General features: G+C 38.0%; 1 protein-coding gene across 6 annotated transcripts in view; it reads right to left on the reverse strand.

Annotated features, from left to right (window-relative positions):
- The window catches only part of scml4 (Scm polycomb group protein like 4), a 61,060-nt gene that overhangs the window by 18,791 nt on the left and 15,499 nt on the right, over positions 1-26,770 (reverse strand). For 5 of the 6 annotated variants that reach the window (XM_017712967.2, XM_037538007.1, XM_037538008.1 and 2 more), the window contains 3 exons: positions 24,122-24,362; positions 4,968-5,191; positions 797-926 (listed from right to left, as the gene is read on the reverse strand). In XM_017712967.2, coding sequence (XP_017568456.1) covers positions 797-926; positions 4,968-5,191; positions 24,122-24,326 — 559 coding nt within the window. In that variant the 5' untranslated portion in view covers positions 24,327-24,362. Of the gene's footprint in view, positions 1-796; positions 927-4,967; positions 5,192-9,531; positions 9,660-24,121; positions 24,363-26,770 lie in introns of those variants that run through there. The other variant, XM_017712968.2, reaches the window with a different exon arrangement.

A 26,770-nucleotide genomic window follows, 5' to 3' on the forward strand; every position in this document is an offset into this window, starting at 1 on the left:
AATGTAACTAAAGCCCAGCAGCATGGTTGCTGAATTTTTCCATCCTCTGCTATTACTGAAGACGGGCCAGGTCGCCTATAGAGCAGCACTGGCAGCCTGTTAATGAAGCAAGGCGTGTTTTTTTTTTTTTGAGGAAGGTCTCATTTCGTAGGGCAAGATTTCAACCACAACTCCATTCCAAGGGGTTAGGGTGACATCAAAAACAAGGGGTGAGGGTAAAAACAAGAAATGGGATTGGGCCTTAATACACAGCTGCAATTTGAAGTAAAAAAAGATGCCACATGTACATGTAATCATGTCTGGTTCTGATCAAGCTCACCTATTTTTATATAATTTTATTATTTCCAACTTTTAATTGCTTACATAGTGGGCGTTTACATTGTTTAATTGATTAAAGCGATTTATTCAATAAATCTTGACAGACCTTATCACAACACCAGGCACCGCTGTTCAAAATTACGTGAGGCCACACAGTAGCACAAAATTTACACCAAACCATGGTGTCCCCGCTAGGATGAGCACTTCAGGTTACTAATATGAACAAAATCACAGCTATAATCATCGTTCAGCTTCATGAGCTCAGTTACAGTCCCTACTGGACAGTAAACAGTGAGGTTATGTTGGAGGAATAGACAGAACCAAGTCTGTTAACGCATTTAGAGTTCCTCAGAGAATAGTGAAGATTCATATCCTTTTCTACTGCAGCTTGTTTTTTCTTTCTTTTTAACTTGCTGTGATCATGGCTGCATGGAGTGTTTACAAGCAGTGGAAGAGAGACTGTCTGTGTATATGTTACCTGTAAGGACCTCTGGTGTGGCAGAGTGGGGAACAGTGGCAGCATCCTGGGGAATGGAGCTCATGTCTGGTTCTGGAGTGCTGCTAGGAGGGGAGATGGCCAGAGGAGTCATCGCCAATCGAGACTTCAGCTGAATACATGCAAAAACAACAGAATCAATGTAAACATTCAAAAAATGTATCATCGGTGTGGAATATAAAACCTTATAAGTTCATGTTGTTTTTACTTTTTTGGAGTTTCTTGGAATTCAATTTGGTTATGCTAATAATTACGAACATTTTCCCTCTAAACATTTGCCATACGGAAGATATAAACACATATAACGTGAATATGCACGTTTTAATAGCCCTGGTCAAATGCTTTGCTGATTGCTTTGTTGGTAAATTGAAAAAACTACACATCCTCTACAAGGAACTGGGTACTTTTTGTCTTTTTCATAAAATATGTGCAATAACTTTATAGGCCACATTTTATGTTTTTTTTTTTTTTTTTTTGCATTTCAGCATATAAGCAGTAAATGTGCATATGTGTAGTGTCCTTTTTTATTTAAAGTCAGAGGAAAACTTTTCTTCATGTCACAGGCCCTTTAAGAATTAAAACCAGCAGCAGTGCTTTTTAATGGTCAGCAGTCCTCCACTGACTGAACAAATAGAAAGAAAAAAAATATATTCAGGGCATTCTTTTTATATTGCTAATACACTGTCACTCACTTACACACACACCCCCCACCATGCGAGTGTGTTCCTCTTTAAATCAGCAGCAGTAGTAAGAGGCTTGCAGTCAGACACATGCAGCTAAAAATAACTCCCACTACAGCAGCAGACTGCAGATACATCAGTCATTGTGAAACCACACACACACGCACACTATCCCTTTCCCCTCACTGTCTCTCTCTCTCGCTCTCTCACACCCCTTCAGTGGGAAACATGAATGTGTTCCACTGCAAGTGTCTGGATAGTATTAGAAAACAGCAAGCATTGACTGGAAGTGCAGAAAAAGTATCATCTCCATTCATGCACATAAAGCACATTTAAAGGCTGATTACTTTCCTTTGAGTCTAGGGCAAGAAAATCCTTCCCTGGACACACACACGTGCTTGTTTTCACATGTCAGGACACAGAGGTATACATATTTGTTATATATTATATAGTTATACAAGAAAATACTGGAATTGTATATCTGCAAATAATGAGCAGCATCAGATCAATGTTTAGATTTGAACAATATTTCATAGCGATATTTAATGACATAGTTATTACACTCTGAAATGGCAGAATGTTCTGGATACTGAGCGATTCTTAAAAGATATCTTTATTTGATTAATATTACTAAATTTAAAACCCTACAGAAATAAATCTTAGATTTCTCTGTAATGCAAACTAGTAGAGAGTTTCCTTCAGAAAAAATTTCCTTCAGAATTTCTCTCAGTTGGCAATAAGTTTATCTCTATAGCGTTGTGTGAAAATCTCTTTCAGACTGAGAAACTCTCTCAACCAATAACAAGCTAACTCTGTAACGATGAGTGAAAATCTACTATATACTAAGAAACTCTCTGAGCCAGTCATGAGATAACTGTAGTGGCGAATTAAAAACCTCCGTTGGACTGACAAACTTTCTCTGAGCCAGCAACAAGCTAACAGTAGTAGAAAGCGAAAATCTTTCATCCAGCAACAAGCTAACCCTGTAGTGGCAAGTGAAAATGTCCTTCAGACTGAGTAACTTTCAAACAGTATAATAAATCTGTAACAATGACAACAGCTAGCAATGAGCTAACTTGTAGTGGCAAGAAAAAAAATCTCCTTCTGACTGAGAAACTCTCTCTCAGACAGTAACAAGCTAACTCTGTAGTGGCCAGTGAAAATCTTCTTTGGACTGAGAAACTTCCTCCAAACCGTTCACAAGTTAACTCTACAGTGACAACAGCTGGCAACAAGCTAACTCTGTAGCAGTGAGTGGAAATCTCCTTCTGACTGAGAAACTTTCTCTCAACCAGTTACAAGCTAACTCTGTAGTGGCCAGAAAAAATCTATGGATTCAGAAACTTTCTCTAAACCGTTAACAAAAGAACTCTGCAAAGTAAAACAGCTGGCAACAAGCTAACTCTTTATGGGATAGCGAAAAAATCTCCTTTAGACTGGCAAATTTATCTCAGCTGACAATGAGCTAACCTTCATAGCAAGTAAAAATTTCCTTCAAAACTTTCTCTCAACTGCTAACAAGCTAACTCTGTAGAAGCCCCTGAAAATCTCCTTCGAAGTATGCAGCCAGGCTCAGCAATGAGCTAACTCCGCAGAGGCGAGTGTAGACATCTATCAGACTGTGAAACTTTCTTTTAGCCACAACAAGCTAATTCTGTAGCAGCAAATGAAAATCTCCTTCAGACCAATAAACTTTCAGACAGCAATGATTCTTTGGACTAAGAACTTTTTCTCTCAGAATAACCCTGTAGTGACAAGTGAGAAACTCTTCTGCACTGAGTATGTGTGTTTTATAAAAATTACTCTGGGTTTCAGAAAGGTGCGTTATATATATATATATATATATATATATATATATGGATCACTTTACTAAACTGGTTCAAAGTCAGAGGTGATCCTACACATTAACACATTAATCATGTTTATTTTGTTAAAGTAAATGAATAGGATTACATGACTGAACATTCCATTTTGTCGTACCACTACAATAATTATGCCTCCAAACTTTAAAAAAATGTTTTGGAAGTGAAAATTTTGGTAGACAATTTTAGCTAATTTTGAGCATCTCTCAAAAATGATAGCCAGTGTATGATTATTAAATCAAGCTTTGAACAGCTGTACACACAAAAAATGCTTAATTCTTAAAGTGTTTACACTGAATTTTATACTTCGGGACACATTTGCTTCAAAACATTGGGATCTCACTGCTCACCATGTGGCCATGAGGATACAGTCTCACATCCTGCTCTAAAACAGAGGGGTGTGGCTAAAATAAGACTCAGCCTATGAACAAAAACTCTGTGTTTCAATAGAGTGACATGAAAATACGGGACAGCATTTTTAACAAAGGTTTTTTTTGTTTGTTTTAAACTCAAGGTAAAGCTAAATCGTTAAACTTCACTTTAAAATAAATGAAAAAGATCTTAAATAAATGAACAAATTTAGGGGTTAGGGAGTTGGACAGACACCTCCCAATATAAAGCAATCTATAAATTGTGATTGTTTTTCTTTATATTTAGCTTATTTCTATGACAATGCCTTGGATTTAAATAGATCGTGACATAATACTTGCAAATATCGAAGGTCTGAATACTTGTTTTTTTTTTTTTTTTTTACTATGGAACTGCAGTTAGAAAAATGGTCGTTATATGTAATTACTAGGCCTGTCAAAGAACTTTAATTTAATAAAGAATTTTAACATCTCAAAATTTTATTAAACTAATTTTCCTTGTTTGACACTTCAAATCATCTCTAGTAGTGCAGGCTTGATGCCCAGCAGCTCAGGATCTGTACTGCTATGATAAAATCCATAATTGCACCCATCACATTCAAAGCTTACAGCTTTCAAAAGGCTTTTAAAACAACATCTTTGGCAGGCAACCCTGAACAGTGCTCATGGAAGACTGGTTGGTAAAGCGACCTAACAAAAGATACCCACAGGCGGTATGAACAAGAGTGAAAGGAGTTGGAGCCATTGACTGCATATATGATGTATACACTCACTGTCCACTATGTACAGCGACTGTTACTCTCACTGGATGTTGGTGATGTGTTTACTATAAGGAAAATATATAATTTTCTTGTTCAGGTTGAGGTGAAGCCTATGGTCACATGATGAAAATAATGCTATAGAATTACAGAAAGCAATGCAATGCATTCTGTCTTCAAATAAGACATATGCGAACAGTCAAGATGTATTATTTTAATCCTTTGACAGCTCTAGTAATTATCTATGCAATGTGAATGTTTTAAGCCTAACCTTAGCCTCAGTAACAAAACACAAAAAACACAGTCTGAACTTGGACTTGACAAAGTAGGTTATTCCAGTTTTTCTGTGGTTTTCCTACATAGTCAGGACATTTTTGTTCTGAACACCTCAACATATTTGACTTTCAACAGCTTCTTGGGGGTTAAGGTTTTTCTACAAAGTCAGGACATTTTTATCCTGAAAGTAAACAAACACACTTGCTGACCTTGAATCCAGGTTTTCTCCCTCGCTTCTTTGGCACTTTGATAGGTGGGAGGGATTCTGGGTAGTGGTTCTGATACTCTGGGTGCCTTTTGAGTGGCGGACGTCCCCTCTTGCGACCCGGAACCTTTCCGGTTGGGGGCGGGAGGAAGGATGGGCTAACTGCCGCAGGTGACTGCATCTCTCCAGCCCCCGTCTGTCCAGACGTTGCAGGAATACTCATCAGACCTGAAGCCCAGAGAGGGGGGAAGGGGGGAAGGGGGGAGGGGGGAGAGGACGGAGAGGAGAGAGAGAGAGAGAGAGAGAGAGAGAGAGATTCAGAAAGCTGTGCTACCATCATATTCAAAAACTTACAAATCAAATAGTTTTTCATAGATGAACAAATGCAAAAAATTTAATTCAGACAAAAAGAATGACATTTGGGGCCTGTTTACACCTTCCATCAACGTACGTTTTCAGTGATCGGATCACATTAAGCTTTTACCTGACCACATGAAAAGGTGAGATGTAAACACCCTCCGGACACATTATCAAATTGCAATCTGAACAGTCAAACCACATTTGGAGGTGTTTAGAGATGTAGCACCAGTGTAAACGGAATGTGTTTGTTATCTGTATACAATTTAGAGTGGAAATGCATCTGTTGAGCACTGACTAGCAGGTAAGTGGACTAACAATGAATGGAAAGATGGAGGATATGCAAGGTTGGCTTTATCCACAAACTAAGAGTCAACTCGTATCATAATGGGAAAAGCCGACAAAAGTAAAATGGACACAACGCATGTGTAAAATTGGATCTCACATCACCAAAGTTCAATTTTAGAAATGGGTTAAATTTTCTGTTTCCCATGATTAAATCAAACATTGGACTCTGGGGTGGCCAATCTATTGTTCTTAGAACACCAGCAGCTTCTTTGTCTGCTTTGCAAATGCTTCCTTTGTCATTTTTTCAGTAATAACTTCTTGACAGCTAGACTTCCTTTCAGACTCATAGCACTGCGTTGTCATCTTACAGTGGAAGGATGGACAGAAACACCTGTTTTTTTAAGATCTGAAGCAAGAGTGGAGCTTGATTTTCTCCTCTCTCTCAAAGATGAAAGTCCTGTTTATCTGATGCTGACAGTTCTGGGCGTCTACCAGGACTTGCAAGGTTGTTAGGAGTCTCATTGTCTCTGTATTGTATATTTCATGATTAACTCCAGGTCTGGAAACTCCTGTTCTTTCACTTATTTTCTTTTGACTTGATGTTGACTTAACTTGTACTTAATTGCCATTTTGGCAGGAAATTAAGTATAGGAAGGGTGGTCTCTTACACATGGACTTTTACACATATTAAAACCATGCAGCTTCAAGATACTATATTAAAGCTACAGCTTGACACAAATTAAAAAGGAAGTGCCAAACCACACCTGAACTCTAGAGACTTCAGCTTGTTTAAACACCCTGAAACCACAGCAAAAAGAGCATGTCTGCATGACCGTCAACACTGCAACCTGCAAGGTAGCTCCTGTAGCAGTGTCAGCAAGGCAGGATGCCAAACCAGAAAATGGCAAATAATTCACAGAATAACTCACCCTTCTTGTAGACAACAATGTTTACTACATCACAGACATAACTGCCTTTATTTATGATGCAACACTTTTTTATATAATATCCAATCCTAATCTTCACCCAGACAAATGATTCTGAACAAACTGCTACACAATTAGCCACATGAGCACCAAAAGCTTGGTTGTGTAGATTGTGGCAGAAGCAGACGCTGAAACCACATAAAAGCATCTCATCTCTCCTCTCCTCTCCTCTGCTCTCTCTCTCTCTCTCTCTCTCTCTCTCTCTCTCTCACACACACACTATCTCTCACTCTGTGTTGTCCCCTCCCCCAACACTCGCTTAGTTCCACCCCTCCCCCTCCAGCTGTGGTGCCTGGCCTCCAGATCAGGCCCTGATGGACGGCTTCCCTGCTCTTCTCCCTCATTCCTCTCCTTCCCACTATCTCCCTCCTTCACTCAATCCAAACAGGTATTCCTCAGAAATTCAACTCACAATGCTGGGAATGTTTGCAGTGATGATTTAAGTAACAATAGCTGTTTTTTTCCCACATATTTTTTGCATATTTTTAATATCAAATAAAAATGACTTTATGGCAAGGGCACATATTGAATAAAATCTTCCAAATCCACAGAGAAGAACTCTTGATGATAAAAAGCAAATGCAATAAACACCAGTGCAATCCCATTTGCCAAGTAAAACAAAACAAAATAAAGACCAAAATGTGACCATTAAGGTGATTCTCTTATGGCTCAAGGGAGCAGGAAACAGGATTATAAAGAAATAAGAATGTACCGTTTTTGAAAAAGAAAACATAACAGTGATTTTAGTCAGTAAAGAGCCTCTAAGGTGTTTGAGCCTCTTTATTACATCAGTGCATTCTGTATTTGCACTCTAAAGGTGTGAAACACAGCCATCAAAGAGAAGTTGCACGACATTAAAGATTTCTCTGAAAACTTGCTCCATATTTCTCAGAGGTGTTTTCACGTGTCACAGAGAGTTGGATTCTCTTGTATAGACGTAGCTTAATTAGCATAATTCTCTGCAACATTTCAGTTGTTTGCTTGAATTTAATTCAGTAACTGAATGGAAACCTGGCCACTGGCCAATTCAAATTCACATTCATATTCATTCTGACACCTTGCCTGAACCAGCTTCTATACTGTGTTTTTTTTTCTGATGTTGGGTTCTTTTAATCATTAATAACTGGCAAAGTTTTAGATTTGTTGTAAATATAAGCCACTGCAAATTTTTCTATAAATGCTAGAAAAATATATTATATGCTGTGTAGCATAAGTAGAGCCAAACTGCAAGAATGATAAGACTGAGAATTAAAAGAGACAATAAATCCATAAAAATAATCCATATCCCCTGCCTAAATTACCATTTTTCTGATTTTAATATTTTACTACTGGGTCCTAAGCGGATTATAACTGAAGGGTTTTGTTGCAAGACATATTATAGTCCACTTTCAAGATTTTTTTCCACTCATTAAATGTTACTGGTAGCAGGTTTTACACATTTAAGAAATATCGATGCTATAATATGTTTAATTTCAGTTTTATTATTAGAGAAAAATGTGTTTTCCATTATACATCAGCTGTTATTCTTTTCAAAAATTATTTATATCCAAAATTATTCTGAATTATACCCTCCAGTTACTACCTACTGCAAACTTGGTACAGTATCTATCCATCTATCAATCCATACACATTCAACATAATGACAAATTGCACCCTGGCACTCTGCTGTTTGAAAATGCTCAAATTTGGCAATCCAAGCAGAACTGTGTACAGACAAAGAGGCAAAAGCACTGCTAAGCCAAGAACTGATGAGTGTTTAGAGAATCCTCCACATCCTCCTGTACAATATGCCCATTTTAAAACAAACTCCATAATGTTTCATTCACAAGAAAGATGCCAGATGCACTGAACTAAGCAGCTGCTGAGGCAGTAAGAGCTAACAATTTTCAGCATCTCAAGACAAAATAAGAAACCTTGATATCATTCTGCATACTAAGCATTATATGAAGCAATGAGTGATCAACATGTAGCTTTGCACTTCAACTAAACTCATTCCCACTATAGTTCACTGTTATATTCTAACATTCTTTGTATTCTCTTCTATCACTCTGTCTTGTCTGTCTCTCTTTCCCAGTCTATTCCAGTACATTTCCCCTCTTTCCCCTTCTACCCTTCTTTCCAACTCTTGCATTTTCTCATTCTACCACTTTCTACATTTCACTCTCTCATTCTACCACTTTCTACATCTTTTGCATCTCTTGCCCTCTGTCCTTCTTTCCCATTCTCTCCCTTTCTAATCTCTTTCACTCATCATTACAAATTCTATCAGTCTCTGTATCTCTTCTGCTCTATTTTTCCAGTTTCCGTCACATCTCCTTCCGATTCCACCACTGTATATCTCTTCTCCACGTTCTATCACTCCCTACGTCTCTTTGCCATTCTACTACTTTCTACATCTCTTTCCCACTCTCTTATCACTTTCTCTTTCCCATTCTATCACTCTCTACATCTTTCCTTCTATCCCTCTTTCAGGCACTCTTTTCTCTTCAGTCTCTATAGCTCTCTCATTTGTCCGCTCCCTATATATATTGCCTTCTATCCCTCTCTACATCTGTTCCCTTCTTTCTTTTCATTCTCTAGTTCTATCCCGTTTCCTCTCTCCCTCTGCCCCGGTCTCGTTAGTGGAATGTATTGCGCATGCTCAGTGCTAAATCCTCCTCTGCCCCGGAGGGAGGCGACTTTTCATTCTGATGCCACAAATTTCGTGCCCCACAAATCTCCTCCAGCGACCTGCACAACCCCGCGAAGACCTGTCAGCTCACACAGCCAACATGACCCTCTCGCGGAGCCCCTCTCGCACAGCTCGCGCGTGTGTTTACGAGCAGTGTGTGTTGTTGCACTGCGTGACGCGGCTTCCTTCCTCCTCTCTTTAAAAAAAAAACCTACAAACTAAAATGCCGCACACTGACTAGTTTTAGCTGTTTTGGTCACACGTACCTTCCCGTGTCCGCTGAAACCCGCTCGCGCGCCGCTCCGCTGCTTCCGTGTCCCTCTTTGACCGGCCCTCGCTCTGAGCTCGCGATAAAATAAAATCCCCGGCAGCCCCGAGACGACGCAGAACCGCGCGCGCGCTCTCGACGACTGCCGCGAGCCACGCAACCGACACGCGCACTACCCCCCCCCCCCCACCCCGCTACATTCACTGCACCCCCCCCCCTGCGGTCGTCATGGCAACTGGGCTCCTAACATCCTCCCACCGTTAGCGGCTCGCGCTGCTGCGGAGCCTGCGGTCTCGAGACCCGAAAAAGGCTAAAAAAATTATAATTATATGCATACTTATTATATACGTACTTCACATGTTTTTTTCATGCGTTGAGTACTTTAATTAATTTGACCAAAACCAGAAAAAATAGGGGGGTGTATGTACTGTGCATTTATTAAAAAACGCATTTGAGCATCAAATACATTTAAATGCAAAAATGTACTACGCAGCTTTTTGCCCATTTTTATTCAAACGTTTGCCAACAAAACATTAAGACTGATATCCAATTTATTAACACTTAGCACGATACTGGACGGCAACAAAATGTATACGTATCAAATTCCTTATAGGATATGCTGCCCATAATACCGAATCAGAGATCTACAAAAATGCAATTAGGGCATTTACTGGAACACGGTCTAATTTCGTTCCCGATAATCCTGTCCCATTAATGAACACTACAGTTTATTTTCTAATCTCCACCCTGCACGCTGGATACACCGCGCTGTATTCTGCTATTTCTATCAAAATTGCAAGAACAGGGCAGCATTACGATGCCAATAAATCAGCCAACATTTGACACTGGTGTGAAGGGGTTTTTGGGGAAGAGAGGTTTCTGTCTTCTGAGAGAAAAATAAGCAGTATACGGTATAAGCAGAATAAGAACCACATGGGCTCAAACGTTTAATATATCACTGGACTGGCTTTCTTATCTGCACGTCTACGGCTGCAGATGAATCCTACAGCAGAGAGTAGCTGTGCAGTTCTCTTTAGTAAATACCCACATGCCACTAAATCCAACAGGCCATACTGACTTTAGAGTAATAAAACTAAGCCTGCATCATCACTGCACTCCCAACAGGAGCATTACTTTGTTACAGCACATTACTGAAACGTTCACCCAGTTACAGGTTCGGAATTCACCTGCAGTTTTGAATTGAAATGGAAATAAATAATTCTGTTGAACCAATATCACTGTAGTCAGACAGAAAGACACACTCACAAACACAGGCCTTCAGCTTGCCATGGTAAGATATTATGTAGAACATAAGAGAACAAGTTGGGCCTCATAAACAAACAAACAAACAAACAAACAAACACACAAATGAATTTGTTTTTTAAAATATTTTTATAATAATTTACAAAACATTACAGGAGTTGTGTAATTGCAACTAATGCCAATCATTATAATCAACTTTAACAGTATTACAAATCAGTACTCTTACTTTCTGTAAGTATGAGCAAAACCACATAAGTGCCCAATTTAAAAAGTAAATCAGACTCCACTCAAAAGCTCATTAAAAAAGTGTTCAGGCTAAGCTATGAGACAGTCCCACAGTGCTGACAGTAGATTTCCCCACCTCACACCTGAGCAATGTAAGAAACTGAAAGAGATAGAGTTTTAGTCATCAAGTAATGGGTGACTCTCTCACACGCACTGTTTATACAGGTAGAACATGGGGTCATCATTGCTCTCATATCACAGCTGTCATAAGGTCCATTTTTTAATATCATTTGAAAACACATGATAGAAAAAAGCCTTCAATTTTTTTTGTACGCTACATCAAATTCTACCATTTTTGTTGCATTTTATTTTTACCTTTGAGGTCCACTTATAACATTTTTGTGGTTTTAGGTACCAAAAATGGTCAAAAACCATTTCCAACCCCTCTTTATCCTTAATAATTATGCATGCTGTTTTTGTTATTGTGCCTTTAAGGCTAATATAAGACAAACGAGCTCTGTTCTGATTGCCTGTAAATGAGTTGGTTCTCCTGGCATCACAGAAACAACAAATTTTAAACCGGCTGTTTTTCCCTATATCAACTGTATGGAAAACAGAGTAAATAGCTTGAAACTTTAGCAATGTTTACATATTATTTAAGACTCTTGTCCTTATAAGTATCTATTTGAAAGACATGAAGTTTTCTTGCGACAACAACAAACTATCTATATGTCATAAAGATCCTCTAAGCCTAATAATAAAAACTAAACCTCAAGTCAACCAAAGGAACAAAAATAACTTATAAAAATAACAATGGAACATGTAGCTTTCATGAAAATACTTTACAAAGTCAGAACCATCTTGTTGGGCCTGATAAAGTAGGTTAATCCTGTTTTCCTCTGTTTTTTCTACAAAGTCAGGCTATTTTTGTCCTGAAAAGCTCTATGTATCTGACTTTAAACAGTTTATCATGACTTGGGGCTAAACATACGAGCAAAGCTGAACCCTTTAAACTCTGTGAAAGGCTCACGCTGCGTGAGCCTGCAGGCAGTGCTGTACTCTCTTGTATTCTCTTGTACTCGAGTGAAAGGGTTAAAGCTGCAGACAGAGGTGTGGGTGGTGTGGGGAGGGGGCAATAAATTACCCTTTCCCTTTTTTTCCACCATTCTCCAGCTACAGAAAGACCACAAGCGCTGCAACACACATGCAGCTATTTTTCCGTAGAGATCCATGCGTGCGCACACACACACACACACACACACACACACACACAATCCCTGCTGCTTCTTCCACACATAAACACTCTCTCTCTCATACACAGACCTGCCCCTGACCTCCCACAGGGACCCTTGCATTTGACAAACTGCTTCCAGGTCGGCTGAAGGTCAGACAAGTGGTCTGAAACCCACACACACCTGACAACAAAGAGGTGAGTTCAAGTTCAGGGTCCACTCTCCCTCAGTCTTAGTATTGTGGGGATGAGAGCAATTAAAATCTGCTATCATTTCCCAATAACAAATTAACTTACTTATCTGCTGTAATACATGAAAGGCTGGTGAAAAAAAGAAATGGAAAAAAGCACTGATATGAAAAAGGCTGTCAAATTATTCAATTTAATTCCACTAAAAAAGTCATTCTTTCAAATGTAGCTTCATGATTAATCAGTAATGACTAGATGACAGTTTGTATGATGACAATGCAATATTTTTAATTGACATCTTTTTGAAGACTGATTAGAACATTCCACAAAATGTTCTGGATTTTTTTTGAAAGGCTATGCATGGTTTGCTAATAATGCAGCAGGAAACAAATATTTTGTTTATTCATGGGAATTATCGACTGATACATCACCCACTTCAACCACTGGTCAATAATTGGCCTAAACGTAGCATGTAAATGTGAAGAGCTGTAACAAGAAAATGTTAGGCCTAGCAGAAAACTGTCCAATCAGTAACTGGTTTTCTCTGTGGTCTCTAGGTAGATATAGCCAAGGGAGCACTACTACAGGTTAGGACTTCAAGAGCTGAAAAGAAGTCATACTTCATTAGATTAACCATCAGCATAACTATGGAGTGACAGAGAAATAAACCAGTCATATTCTGATTCCCAGTAGGTGGGATTCTGGAAGTCCTACATACATCACTAGCTGTGAATAAGAGTGACATTCTTATCAATGGGTTGTCCAAAATAGAAAACAGCAATGGCATCTCTATACCAGGGTGGTCTACAAAAAAAAAAAAAAAAAAAAAAAAAGTGATACTACTTTTGATCCCACAACCGGGGAAATTCCACCTCCGCATTTAACCCATCCGTGAAGTGAAACACCACATACACACTAGTGAACACACACACTAGGGGGCAGTGAGCACACTTGCCCGGAGTGGTGGGCAGCCCTATCCACGGCGCCCGGGGAGCAGTTGGGGGTTAGGTGTCTTGCTCAAGGACACCTCAATCATGGACTGTCGGCCCTGGGGATCGAACCGGCAACCTTCCAGTCACAGGGCCAGATCCCTAACCTCCAGCCCACGACTGCCCCAGGAGTTACTGTTAAGCTGCTACAAGGTAAAATATGTCAAACCAATATGCTAATATGCCTGTCAGAAGCAAATCATTAGATGCCATTTAGAAGATTCATGTATCAATCTCCAAAAAAAAAAAATTCTAATTAATATTTCTCCTGTTTTTTTTTTTTACCAGCTTTTGACATTTATGGTCTAGCCTAAGCTATAGTCCACAACAATAATAATATATATTACATAACAGCTACTACAAGCTGCACCATCATTCACCCAGTTTAACATTTTAAAGTGCTGGAAACTAGACAAGCTATACGTAAATTGTTTTTCAGGACAAGCAGATGTTATTTTTGTTCAAATGAAAAAGAGTTATGTTTAAAGCTAATAAACCACTTTTACATTGTTTGCTAGCTAATGTATGCAACACTGTAACAGGACAAGCTGCCAAATCTTGAATAGTTTAACTCTTTAAAATCCCAGGCTTATTGCATACTAAGGCTTATTATTCAATGCAATGTGGCTTAGCTGTTCTTTAGATTATAGAAATGTGTAATTAAACTTTAAGCCCACTGGTGGGCCCTGGCCATTTAAGGTGTTACACTAGCCTGCTAAATATTTCTATTTAACAGAAACTGATATGGCTTAATATATTCCAGTGACTAATGTTAGTAATCTAACATTATAAGCCTTAGTGATGTTGCAAGGGTCATATTAGCTCCATCTGACAAATTGCTTACAGTGTAAAGACTGCGCCTCCTCAGGGAGTAGTTTGGTCTGTCAGAACACCACCACAGAAGAAAAACTACCATTTGCTGTGGAAAGCTAGACTTGCATACGTTGTAGGTCACTATTTGATGTACCATTTTAAAAACCAAATGCCCGGGTTTTCCTTCTCTTCAGACATAATTGCTCTTCTTCTTGTGCTATGTACTCACACAGGTATGACACTACAAGTGCATTGCTTCCCTCTTCAGATTAAGTTGTTTACTCACTTTAGGTTGGATGCCACTTAGAGTAACAAACAAAAATAAACAAAATATTTTATTTTCATTATTATTGATAATGTCCAATAATTATTTCAGCCCTATTTGCCCATGTTCAGTATAAGTTTTTTTTTTTTATTTAAAAAAACCCAAGGATTCACTGATATGTGAACTGTGAGTCAATGCCAATCACTGATCATGTTCATAGACTTATCTGACAGTGTCAGCGTACATGCGTATTGTGCAGAATTCAGGAACTACCCTTTAGTTGATTGGTTTCCAGTCATGACCATTAAGTACTAGTTATTCATTTTTGAGTGTCACACAAAAGCAGTAAACATATCTAACAGAATATTACGCAAAGGCCTCCAGCACCAAGTATAATATCAAATTTATCAATACTTTATTTGTACACTCTTTACTTTTGTGCAACTACTGTCACTTTAACTCTTCAATCCTTCCAGTCTTAAAACCCTGCATTATGGCTATGTCCTCCCAACAAAGGTTCACACAAGCAATTACCCAACATGCATTTTAGCTGCCTAACACAAATGTATTTCTCATGTGCATCTAAAATGGTTAAAGTAAATATTTCTCAGGAAAAGATATAAAATAACCGTTGTATAAAGAAAGAGAAAGTTTGAGTAAAATAAGTGAGTTTCAAAAGAAAAATAGGGCTCCTAACAACCATGCAAGACCTGGTAGAGCACCAAAACGGTCACCATAAGACAAACAGTAGTTAAAACTTTTATCCCAAAGATATAGAGATAAATATATAGATATAGAGAAAATATGAGACAATCTAGCTAATGCCACTCTTGCGTCAGATCTATAAAACGATCTTTCTGCCCAACCCATCCACAGTGAGAAGACGTCTCATTGCTATGGGACTCTTTGGGAAGTAACAGAAGACAGTATGTCTTATATAATGAAAAACTCTTCAAACCATGTCTACAAATCGTAGTCAACTATGGTGTAGGTCAGAGGTGGACAAAGTACACAAATCATGTACTTGAGTTAAAGTAGAGATATCCAAGGTAAAATACTACTCCAGTACAAGTAGAAGTCCTTACTCTAGATCTCAACTTGAGTAAAAGTACAAAAGTATTTGCCTTCAAACGTACTTAAGTATCAAAAGTAAAAGTACTAAAAGATTAATTATGACTCTAATGTCCTGTTATCATTTTTGTAACAAGACTTGCTTCATGAACTCATTTTAGGTGAAAATCCTCCAGCGTCTCTCTTGGTAAATCAGTCTTTTAATAGAATGTCATTAATTAGTGATGCTGATGTCTATTAAAATTATCATAAGCACAAAACACTGAAGGCAAACAGTTTCCATCAGGTGGAACAGAGTGGCTCTGAAATCACTTTTAAAAACAAGCAAAGTTTCAGTTTAAGATTACTTTGTAAATTAGTTACAAGTTGAATAAAAACTTGCTTTAAACACAGGTTCACAAATGAGTTTCCTTTACTATATTGATCTGTAGGTCTCTGAAATGGTGTTTGTATGAATTCAGAAAAAAAGAAACATGCCAGTCATGACTGCATATGTGTACATTTTTCTATATTGTGGTCTATTTACACAAAGTTAGTTCATCATTTAGGTAGATGTATGTGCTCCCAAATTTTTATGCTGCTGCATTGACATTGAACTATGAGCTTGCACTAGGTTGGTATGACCAGCAGGTCAAAACAAGCTCAGAACAAAGTGACCACTGTGCCCTGATTGATGTTCTTGCTTTGCACTTTTTTTTTTTTGGAAATGTTACGTTTTTATACACACAAAAACCAAAAGGAACAACAGATTTCTCAAAATATAGTGGAGTAAAAACTAAGATGTGTATAGTTGAACTGTAAATTTGTATAGTAATTAATTCTATTTATATTTTTTATATTTTTCTGCTAACAGACACCTTGTTTATTTATTTATTTATTTATATAGTATATCTTATATTTTGTATTTTGTATGATGCACATCTTTGTCTACTTACTGCTCTTTATCTGCTTACTATGTATTCTGCTGTATTAATGCAAATTTCCCCCAGTGGGATAATAAAAGTCTATCTCATCTTATCTTAAGATATTTGACTTTGAAATGTAGTGAATTGAAAGTAAAAAGTCACCCAAAATGGACATGCTTAAGTAAAATACAGATACACAAAAAAAAAAAAATACTTAAGTACAGTAACAAATTAAATTTACTTAGTTACTGTCCACCACTGGTGTAGGTCTGACCTTTGCATAGTACTGTATGTTGTGCTATTAAAATGTAAAAATTGGGACTAGAGATTCCTTTGGATTAGCATTACAGAAAATGGTAACGTTTACTTCTGTAGGGCTACAAATGCAGTAAAACAAATAAAGTTTCGATACTTTTGTGTAGTAGCCCAGCATCTCCTAAACACTGAGTAAATACATAATCAAATACCAGTTAGAAAAATCTTAACATCTGTCCAGTGTCAATATTTTTTAAAGCAAAATTTGGAAAACACCATGCCTTCCAAATTATTTTACTGCTTGGTTTTTAAACTCTAATTATTCAACTAATCAGGAAAATAATTGCTAGATCTTTCAATTACTACAATAAATGCCCTGGGTTCACAGAAATTCAGAGACCATTCTGCCACCAGAACACAAAACAAAAGATAAAATGAATACTTTAGCACAGCAAATATAACATGCAGAAGCACATGAACACAACATAACACAAGCTCAGGTCACACACATATGCACACACCCCACCACACACACACACCTCAACAGCAAAAGGAAGGGAAAAAAATCAAATAGGTCATCAGCAAGATCGATAACCCACAAAGGGTTGCCATGACAACAGCCCTCGCCAATAAAAAACAAAAGGAAAAGAGAGAGGGAGAGATACAGTCAGCCGGGGAAAAGAGCATATCATTTCTTTCAGTCTAGCACAACCCAGGGCTGTCATTCAACTTCTGTGTAGTAGATTTAGGATTCAACCAGCCTTATCAGTACTACAGCACTGCTTTCGCAAGAACTCATTTCATATCATTCTTGTAACAGCAGACAGGAAGAAAAACTTTCAAGAGGGCCTAGCTTCAAGAGCCACATCAAAAGACACGAACCCGAAAAGCAAACTCCAGGAACTACTACGGAAAACCACTGAAGGTTTACAGAAGGAAGCTGTGCATCTTCAAAATAAGATGATTCCAGCACATGAAAAAGATCATTGTTTCACATTTAAACTGAGGTTGTGATCATAAAGATGTCACCAGGGATGCAATAATACATCCCTTAGTCAGTCCTTATAATTATATTAATCTTATAATTAGTTATCTATTATAATAATATATAATATTACAATAAAGTTTACTATGGTTTAATAGTTTAGTTATAATAATGCTCCCAGGAAATTTAGTTTAAGTGACTCTTAGCAGTCCCACAAAGAGGAAATTTCACCTCTGCATTTTAACCCACCCATGCAGTGAAACACCACATGAAACACACTAGCGAATGCACACACACGTGGGACTAGTGAGCACACTTGCCTGGAGTGGTGGGCAGTCCTATCCACAGCACACAGAGAGCAGTTGGGGTTAGGTGCCTTGCTCAAGGGCACTTCAGTCATGTACTGTCAGCTTGGGGGACTGAACCGGCGACCTTGTAAGTCACAGGGCTGGATCCCTAACCTCTAGCCCATGACTGCCCCTTATAAGCTTTAATTTCATCAGTCTATTAAATCTGTCAGAGGCATATCTGAAAATTTGTTTAAAATGGTAGATATTATTAAACTTTATTAAAATGAAATACATAAAAACTGACCACATTTCACTACCTTACTGCCTCCAATTACCAAGTTATCTTTCTCGTGCATGTGCATGTCAGCAAAAGCTGTGAAGAAAGCCAGCAATGTTCTGGTAAAACAAAGTTTTCATTCATTAAGTGATAGAAATGACGGCACTTTCAATGACTATCCAACAAAGGGGGCCTTAGTCTTAAAAAGTTTGAGATCTACGGAAAGGTATGCACTCCTTTTTTCCACCAAAATACAATCCTTGGGCTATTGCTATTCTATTCTGTAAAAATGCTTTACAATAGAATTTACAATAACATATTGTTTTTAAACAAAGGTATGCTTTTTTATTTTGCTATGAATTCTGAGAGGCAATGTCCATTCTTAACAGCTGCCTGCATAATTTAAACCAGGCTCGTAACATCTGTACAAAATTAAAATGGTAGAAGGGTAAACCTTAAAATGATTTCATGCCAATGTAGAGTGTAAACACATCATGCATAACAGAGACGTGACAACATGGCATTGATGGTGTACATATAAGTAGTAGAGTCAGTGAATCAGGAGTTGCTATAGTTACAGGCCCTGACGTGCGGCAGTTGTAACATGGTAATTTATGCCTGTGAGTAAACATCACTTGTAGTTGTGACCAATAAAATACAGGCAAATTAACTGACCTTCACTGGAATTGTGATAATTAGGTATCATTTAGATTACAGTTTGCTTTAGGTATATGTTTTTCAGTATTGTACAATATTGTTTAAAATTGGAGTAAAGCTTCTGTAAAATCTCTACTGTAAAACCAGCCTTATAGTACAATACAGTATATTTGCAGCACCTATAACTAAGTGGTTTTTCCTCACTGTAAATTTTAAAGCATTTATTTACTGTGTAAAGTCTTCCACCATTCAAGAATCTTATCCACCTGAATTGGGCTTTGGGGAAATTTAAGAAATCCTTATGAAACAATTGGCTTCCTAAAGAACCGAATGGTTGCCACGTCAGAGATTTACACCCCCTCAAAACACTGAGAACTCAGAGAGAAAAAAGTGAAAAAGCATGGTACTCTTCATTCTTATCCTTTATTTTTACATGGCTATGGACAACAAATTAAAAAAAATAATTTAAAGGCTTGTGCCTTCATCAAAGTCATTTTGGCCACAGAGCACTTTCAATACTAAACATTTATTTAACTACCAGCAGCACCCTCTGTATTTTTTATTATTTTTTTAAACACATAAGTCAAAATTGGGCCTTTTGTTGGACAGCAGTACTTGGCAGAATCTACTATGGAGATTTGCCATATACAGGCATTTGCCTTAGACCTGGCCAACACAGCAGTGTATGAAGTCTATGGGGATGGACCATTTCAAAGCCTGTGCTGGAGCTGCTGTGCCAGTCTCCTGTCCACCTGACCACTCCCTTTTCCAGTTTAATTTTTAATTTTCCAACACCATATGGCTGGGGACAGGATCCAATAAATCAAAAGTTAATTAAAGGCAAAAGATTCATCTTCAGCTGCACCTCAATCATCTCAAGCCCATTAACAGTGGTGGAGAAGACTGACAGCTCCAGCCTGAAAGCTACTGGTGTGTTTGTAAATGAGAGAGATGAGAGAGAAGGAGACAACATGACATGCAATGCTAAGGCGTTCCTTTTTTAAATTCTTAGGAAAACAATGTATGCAGTGATGAGGTGAAGAGGAATTCCACCCAACTCCGTTTTCTGTTCAGAAGTGATGACAGGAACCAGGGGTCGCAATGTCTACAATGCAAATACAGGCATTAAGTAATGCAACACACATCAATTCCACCTTCTTTACAGCCAAATTGGCCAATGACAGATTTTTATGGCTTTTTTTTAACAGAAAGGTCACGCAGTGTGAAATAAATGAACATGAGGCACTTTAGCACATTTTCAGTACCTCCTAATAGCCAAACTTGCAATGTAAATATCACTATTTGCTCATTATGGTTTCAAACTGGCATTTAAAACTTTTCACTTTTCACAGACATCAATTTAAAACACAAGCACCAAATAAAGTGTCACATCAAAAGCAAGAGGCAACTGACTAGACCTATTACAATTATTAGATAATCGCTTGATCACAATTATTTATCACATATTTTTGCATACTTATTATAACACTGAATGTGAACTGTGACAAAAACATGTAAATAACACCGTTAACATCTTTAGCTACAACATCTTTAGAAGGCAGAGATGAGTAATGTTTTTATGTTAAGTATCAATAGCTAGGAAGCAAGATAGCTGATGAACAAACAGAAGCTGATTAAATTGTTAATCACAATTACTTATAGGGCAATTAATTGTTAGCTAAAATATCTCTTTTAACTATTTATTTAGCACAATAAGTCATGCATAATAAGTGCACTTACCATTCTCATGATATTTACATCATAACATTGTAACAGAGATCAACCAAAGTCAAAATAAATCAACTGGATGATGAGCAAAACTGATTTTTTTAAGCAAAAATCCTGCCCATTTTATTTACTGTTCAAAAGGACCAATGAACCTACATGTACCTTTTAGCTCAAATTTAAAGGCATTAGGCAAAAACATTAGAGATGTCTGGTTCCTATCATCACCACTTTGAACAGTTCTCACTCAGCAAGTTTCTTTAGAACACAGCATTTCACCAAAACACCATTATATGTGTGTGTGTGTGTGGGGGGGGGGGGGGGCAATAGAATTTAACTGTTAACTGTTAACTAATTAACTGTTGCAATTAACGGCCCATATCCTACATTCTTCTTGGTCCACTTTCAACTTCTCTTTATTCCTTAGAATGAAACAAGCTTACTGATAATATATGAATCACCTCTGTTCCAGGCTGAATTACTCCTTATAACTGCAGCAGAAATGGGCAGGGCTGAACTGCTGTGGGCTGAGGTTTTTGTGACATCACAGAAACAATGAATTCAAAATGGGCTGTTTTCACAATTTTGTTTCCGTATTTGTAAACTGCATGGATTGGGTATTTTTGGAAACTTCAACAATGTTTATACATTAAAAAAGTTTTGAAAAAAATTAGTTTCTCTCAACATGGACCCTTTAAATGCGTAAAATTCACAGCGTGTTGTCTCTTGCACACAAAAACAAAAGCTACAGCAATCCATGCCCCCTCAACAAGGTTTGGATGGCGCCCAAAGATCATGGAGTATGGTGAAATTTGCACAGATAAAATGGTATGCTGCCTGCTATTTTCAAAACTGATATGATTCATTGTTGGCAGCTGTTCCAGCAAAGGCGTTCTCCAAGCTGCTGTACACCCAAACACACACACAGCTGTGGTATGTTCTTGACAGTGACTAACAAAACAGAAAAGGATCTTCAGTCCAAGTCAGAGATCTTATCCACTTTAATTAGGCTACAAGCACAGAGACGCCTTCCATTGACTGGAATTTTGTACTGAAACACTCTCTTAATTGTTTGTGCACGCTAATCCATGCCAAAACAATAAAAGAGAACTGCAGGCTTTTAAAAAGCGGCGTCGTTCGCCAACCCCTCAAGCCAACGCCTACAGTCAGAGGAAGAAAGGAGGGGTGGCGGTGGTGTTGGGTGGTGGGGAGGTGGGGTTGGGGGGTATTCTAATAAATGCATTATCCACCACAAACAACGACGAGAAGTTATTTACTACGCTGAACGTTGCCATGGCAACAGACAGGGGAAATCTGATACCGCAATAAAGCCATGTGACGAGGTGAGGCAAAAATAACTGTGTGTGTGTGTGTGTGTGTGTGTGTGTGTGTGCGCGCGCATGCTTCAAGGTGCGATACATTTAGGCTATGTACAGAACCCAGACCCCACACCTCAGAGGAAAAGAAAAAAAACAAGAAGGATTAAAAGCGCCCACCTCTCTCCCCACCCCCTGATCTGAGAGACTGCAGTAATTAAGAGTGGCTCACGTTAATCGTCACCTTTTCAGAGCTCAGTAACCCTCGAAATCCCAGAGCTGTGTTAAATGATGTGAAGATTTCTCCCTGTCATTTGTTCCCCCCTCCTACTCTCCCCAATGCATGTATTTTCCTGCCCTCCCTCCATTCCTACTTATCTCACATATCTCTAGGCTTGTCTCAAAGCTTCACTGGACAGAGTCTGATCATTTTTTCCCCCTAATTACTTCCACATCACTGAGTCCAAGGGAAGCTCAAGAAAAGAAAGAGGTTTGGTGTTGCCTATACAATCAGTTAGTAGTTAACAGCAATATGATGGAAACTGCATCCATTTGCAAGTCAACAACTTTGAACCTGCTGCTTGGATTCAGAATGAGGTCATGACTTTCATCACAGATCTAACAGAGCCACACGAAATCTGTGCAACAGATTTCACCTGTAAACAGATTTCACAGTCTACCAGGCAGACCTGCAGGAAGATGTTTTAAGTTGAGAGAGATGACATTTGAAAGGCCCTATATCATGGACAGAGTAATTTCCTACATTTTTTTGGAAATAAAGAGTTTAATGTAGTAAAGAAACACAGAACAGTCCACTCCCCCCTGTCCATATAGTCCATATATGGAAAACTAAACTGCACAATTATTTGTTTAATTAATTAATGCCAGTATTTGAGCTCACCATTTCAGGGTTGTCACAAAAACCAATACATTTACATTAATCCACTTATTCCACAAACAGCAGTTTAGCACCCCAAACTCACGCTTAAGTTATAAGAAGTGTTTTAGATTGTGATTGAATAAGGCCTGTTTAACTATAAGGGATTAAGAGAGGTTGGAAAAATAGCCATGTAAAAACATATTTTTTAAAAATGGACAGTTCCATTCTTGAAAAAATAAAACAAAATACTTGAAAAACTGAGGACAGGAGGCCTTTAAGCAGCACTTATGTAACATATTTTGCCAATGTCCAAAGAAAAACAAGTATCTCCAATATAGTAAGTTTACAGGAGAGGGCAAAAAAATTTTTTATTTTCCATGTAAGTTAATGTAAAGAGATTTTATTCCAAGTGATTTTGGAGCCTTTCTATTGGTCCATTTATGATGAAAGTTCCACACAACATAAAATAAGCTGCTGTGTTAAAATGATGTAGAAAAGTGAAAATCTCTGGAGAGAAAAGATTTAAAATGACATCATGCAGAACGATATGAATTTTTGCATTTTTTGGGTGACATAGCAGAGCGTCTCATAATGTGCCATGATATGCCAAGAGATGCCAACATGCACATATTATTGACACATAAAATGGCGTTATCTCCTCTCTCTGGTTCTGGATAAGCTGAGATGCAACCAATTTAATCATAAAATCTCAACTTTGAATACACAATTCTGTTTGATTTAATAGTTGTGGTACAATTATTATGGAAATACACTAAATAAACACATCTGACTGGAGGAACTACTAACAGTAGAACACTAAACTGTACATCATGTGGTGTAAAACAACATACCACTTTTTACAATTCTAAACAGTCTGAGAAATGCCAGAAAAAGCATGCATACTTTATTAATAATTATTATGATCCACTGATTCTAATATCCCCAAAGTCAACACAGAGAATTATTACCTTTGATGCCTTTTTTTACAGCCATGCAGACGACCAAAAGAACCACAACATTAACTCTGTAACAGCACAGAATCTGACACAAAGCGAAGAGAACCCTTGCATACCCTTCTGACCAACAACAGCAGTGGTTTCTAACCCTGGTGCTGTTCTGCAGTTTTTCTGCTCTAAAACACCCACTTCAACTGAGAAAGAGCTTATTATTGAGCTAATTGGTTGGAACAGGTGTTTCAGAGCAGTGAAAATACTAAAATTATGAAGCACTGTACTATAACGCAGGGTCTTACTCTGTGAACAGGTGGGCGGTGTCCTGTCCCGCAACCTCTGGCCATTCGTCGCCGCCTCTTCGTCCAGATCCACCAGCTGCCAGAGGCTCCTCCCCCTGTCGTCACGACGATCAAGGCGAAGGCGGAGCCTGAAACTCTGCACCCCAAGGACGTTTGGTATCCAGGAGATGGCGGAATCCTCCAGATCCCTGCCACGCAGTCTCATTCCCTCAGCAACACACGCTCCAGCCCAAACATTACACTGAGGAAGGAAGAAAAATCAGTTTTTAAACATCCCGCCAGTGACAGAAAATCTCAGCATCAACATAATGTATGCCACTGGACGCAAGACAAGAAATAAAACTAGTGTTAGTGAATCATTTCAGTGGATGACATTTATTTCCTCCAAAGGAGGGGCACTAGTATGACGAAGTAGGCCAAAGCAGTTCAGCTTTGTTAGGATGTCAGGCTGCAAAACGTAACATTTGAATAATGAAGGATTTCAGAAATAGATGCAACAAAGCAATATTTACCAAAAATGTTTCGTACTCAAGTAGCTTCCAAATACCATAACACATAAAACCTTTATATTATTTAGATGTAAGTTTAAAGGCAGCACAATATGTGGATGTAATTAATAAGCCCATGGCATTAACTGAGACCAGGTACTTTCTATAGGAAGCCCTACAGATATAACCGCTAAATTTCAACTTTTGCATTTTCATGCTGTTTTGTAAAAAGCCTTGTTTTTTATTTTTAAAGTTGAAAGATTTACATTTATCATGAGTTTACTTTTCAAAAACAATTTCATGTTTTTACTGATACACAAACAGTTTTAGTCTCTAGCCAGAGCCTAATTTTAACAACGCCCCTGCATTTTAGAGTGTTTTAGTGTAACCCAAAACAAATATTTTCTCCATCTTTTTTGTGTTTCACTAAAGAATTTGTGTGCGTACAACTGTCTTAAGCCATGCTCAAAATTAGTTCAAATTGTTGCTACTGAAACTCACTGCTGAAACATCTGGTAAAGTTTTGGTGGTGTCATTACTGCAGTAATGTTATTATTATTATTGTTATTAATGAAATGTTTAATAATTTGTTTTAATAAAATAAAGATAAAGTATAGAGTCACTCAAAACAAAAACACTTTAATCTAAGTTGGTCCCAGTGAGTTAAAAGTCCAAAATGTGTTATTAACTCTGACTTGGAACCAGCTCGGTGAAAATGATCCACGTACAATTATTCACCCTTAAACTGAGAACAAACCAATTAAAAGCTATGATGAATTTGCCAGTGCCTCAGAGCAGTCCATTTCCATCCTATCATAACCTGTTAATTAACTATTTCCTAAAGCTAATTGCTCCTGTCCACCTCAACACAACAGCGCAGTGGAACAATGCATTCACCTGAATGACCAGCTAATTCAGAAAATTGTATGCAATCGAGATAACTGCGCTCCATAAAGGGGCCATTGAACTGTCAAGTCTAAACAGTTTGCCCCACGGGGTAAACCTCGTTTTTCTGAGACTACATAACAAAAAGTGGACAAGGCTCTTCTTCTCTTGTCTTCCCTTCCATCAACATCTTCCTCTTCCATTCAGAGCACAGTCAGTGTCTCTACCAAAGCCAAACCTCTGTGTTAATATCCAAGCCATTCCATTACCATTGTGGAGAACTAAAACATACGCACTCTCAAAATTTAAACAAAAAAGTGATCAACCTTCATCGTCATCATATTAGCTCAGTCTTTAAAAGGTTAAGATGTAGATGGATTCATTCAGAGTGTTTTAACGTGAAGTAGTTTATTGTAGAGGAACTTACTAACTTGGCTTTGTTTACAGTGATGGTGATAGGAACCAAGAGTCACAATATCTACAACGCAAATATAGCCATGGTCATTTTTTTTTATTCAAAAAGACCAGTAAACATCTCCAGAGTTTTAAATGTAATTGTTTATTATTTTTGCCTTACTACTTATTACTTAATATATATGCTGCACTTATATATATTTTATTGTATTGCACTGTGTATTGTATTGTAATTTTATTGCATTGAATGGCACAGGGTTCTGTGTTCAACTCTTCCTTTTTCTCTCAGTGTCTGCAGTGACATTTTGTTTCTAGCAGTATCTGAGCTCAGGACTCTTTTCTCTAAGCTATTGGTAGCTAGCAAAGATACTTTCTCTAGATTGACAAAGCACTTCTTGTAAGTCGCTCTGGATAAGAGCGTCTGCTAAATGCTGTAAATGTAAATGTCTGTAAACGTCTGAGAAGTGAGAACAACTACTGCTGGTGTTTTGCAGTATGTGGTTTAACATTGTCTTGCTGAAATATGCAAGGCCTTCCCTGAAAGAGACACGGTCTAGATGGGAGCAAGATGACGACATTTCTAGATTGTGTTCACATATGGCTTCTTCTTTGCATGATAGAGCTTTAACTTGCATTTGTGGATTACACTGTGCTCACAGACACCCATTTCTGGAAGTGCTCCTGAGCCAATACAGTGATTTCCAGTACAGAATCCTTCCTGTTTTCAATGCAGTGCCGCCTGAGGGTCTGAAGATCACGAGCATCCAATATTGACTGCAGGCCTTGTCCATTGCATACAAGGATTTCTCCAGACTCTCTGCATCATTTGATGAGATTATGTACTATAGATGGTGGGATATCC

The sequence above is a fragment of the Pygocentrus nattereri genome, chromosome 4 (assembly GCF_015220715.1).
Source record: "Pygocentrus nattereri isolate fPygNat1 chromosome 4, fPygNat1.pri, whole genome shotgun sequence".
Taxonomy (NCBI): domain Eukaryota; kingdom Metazoa; phylum Chordata; class Actinopteri; order Characiformes; family Serrasalmidae; genus Pygocentrus; species Pygocentrus nattereri.